Source organism: Engraulis encrasicolus, chromosome 10, assembly GCF_034702125.1.
Source record: "Engraulis encrasicolus isolate BLACKSEA-1 chromosome 10, IST_EnEncr_1.0, whole genome shotgun sequence".
NCBI classification, from domain to species: domain Eukaryota; kingdom Metazoa; phylum Chordata; class Actinopteri; order Clupeiformes; family Engraulidae; genus Engraulis; species Engraulis encrasicolus.
Window position 1 is genome coordinate 21,015,944 of NC_085866.1, and position 2,243 is coordinate 21,018,186.

Here is a 2,243-nt window from a genome sequence, read left to right on the forward strand (position 1 = left end):
CAATTGCGAGTGTCTGTCAGGAGGTCTCCAGGCATAAATGGAAGCCTGGACGCCGCTTCTCAGATTGCTGTCTCAGAGAACAGAGTAGCCTACCCTACTCTGAGTTCATGCAATGGTTACATACTAAACGTGAGAATCAGATGTGCCTGCTTATTTCATTGCATTGCAAGTTTCCGAAGACATGTCTTGCAGACACCAGTTCCATCAAAGATAGATTAGGCGTAGGGCTGCCTCGCGTTTTTGGGAAAAACAACATTATTGAGCACGCACCCTCCCTATCAATTAAGCTGCCAGCGGCACACAAGGAGTTAATGTGTCTCTGCTGATGCACAAACCATCTCCCTCAGTAGAGTCGTCAGACCGCGGCAACAAGGGAGATACTTTTTGATGAAGAGGCAACAAATGGATTTTTGCTGAGCAACACATGCCATTTTTCGTCAACATTTTCGCCCGACACGTCAATCCGTGGACTATGTTCAAAAGTGGTATTCCAGGGAGATAAACATTTTCGATTTTATTTCGTGCCAATTTCAAGATACCGAAAGTGCAGGTGAGACTCTTGCAAGAGGTTTGTAATTTATCAGTGCGGCTGACTTGTATACGAACTAAGAACAATGCAAGAGATGTTGACGGCCAAATTAGAATCTCAAATCTGTGCCTGACGCTGACAGAAAGCGGTTAAATCCGCCTGTTGCACCCTCATAACAACGGATGTGAAAACTCCTGGAGACAGTATTGATGTCATATTTGGATAGCTAGACAGCTAGACAGCTACGCCTACATCTCCTTTAGTGCTAAAACACACTAGCCATTGGTTACTAAATTAAGAATCACTGATTATTCAAACCTGGTTCAATATTGCGTTATTTAGCCCTAGCGGTGGCGCGGCTATTGGCGCGCCTCAATAACAGGTGGTTTTTCTTTTCAAGGCCAGATCAATGCTTTTGGTCCACGTATTGTAAGGTGAAATGAAACCTCAACAATGAGACGAGAAAGAAGAATAAGATAAAGCAGACATTCAACCGCGTCTGTGGAATCAGTAACATTTCTGGCGATACTTTTCAAAAACACACTTTCCCTGGGCAACCTACCCAACTAAATCTATGATTAGCTCGGTGTGTGTTTCGTCTTACCGAGGACGCAAGTCAGGAAACAAACCTCTGTCTAAAACATGTCTGAAGGAAGATATGTCCAGAGGGGAAGACATGGACAAAATCATCATAAACGTAGGTGGCACGCGTCATGAAACCTACAAGAGCACCCTAAGGACCTTGCCTGGCACCCGCCTGGCATGGCTGGCGGACCCGGACCCCCAGGCCAATTCAGATGGGGCTGACACGGGGGCCAGGCACTCAACAAACGAGTTCTTCTTTGACCGGCACCCGGGCATATTTTCCTACGTGTTAAATTACTACAGAACTGGCAAGCTGCATTGTCCAGCAGATGTCTGCGGCCCTTTGTTCGAAGAGGAGTTGGCATTTTGGGGTATTGACGAGACGGACGTGGAACCTTGCTGCTGGATGACATATCGGCAGCATAGGGATGCTGAGGAGGCTCTGGAGATTTTTGAGCCCCCCGAGCCGGAGGACAACGAAGACGACAGAGAACTGGCCAGGCGCTTTGGCATCGAGGACTGCCCGGATCGATCCAGAGGATGCTGTGAGATCTGGCAGCCCAGAATATGGGCACTCTTCGATGACCCTTACTCCTCCAGGGCCGCAAGGGTAAGTGTCAGTCCACCAATGCATGCTAAATATCAGTATTATTTAGTTGAATGTCAAACACAAAGCAGCGAGGGTTATTACAAGTGGATATATGCGTAATTACGCACAGTAATACATTACATTGCTCAGCTATTCAAAACGTTATTTACAGGGCATTTTTTGCATGGCATTTTGATCTTAAGACCACCTCCTCCCTAACCCAATTGCTGCCCATAATGTATGCACTCAACAGATTAGGCAACTTCACATGTAGACTGACTGACACGTGAACCTCAAACAGGTGTGAATGTCACATTGTAAATCACATCTATTTTCATCTGAGTTAAGAGAAAACCACATCAATTGTCATTTATCATTCATCATTATAAAGACCTGTCACACGATATCATTCCAATGAAACACAAAGTGATGCAAGAGGGAGGAGGGAGTTAACGCAACCACTGTTTATATGAGGCAGCCGCACTACAGGTGTGCATTCAGCAGTGCAACATATACTGCAGTACCTCACAGCCCTCCGGC

At 46.1% G+C, this 2,243-nt stretch overlaps 1 protein-coding gene across 1 annotated transcript in view; it reads left to right on the forward strand.

The window, feature by feature from the left end:
- Positions 1–387: 387 nt before the first annotated feature.
- kcnc4 (potassium voltage-gated channel, Shaw-related subfamily, member 4) overlaps positions 388–2,243 on the forward strand; it is a 28,763-nt gene continuing 26,907 nt past the window's right edge. Inside the window, exon 1 of the mRNA XM_063208387.1 lies at positions 388–1,724. Within this exon, the coding sequence (XP_063064457.1) occupies positions 1,104–1,724 (621 nt within the window). The 5' untranslated portion in view covers positions 388–1,103. The remainder of the gene's footprint in view (positions 1,725–2,243) is intronic.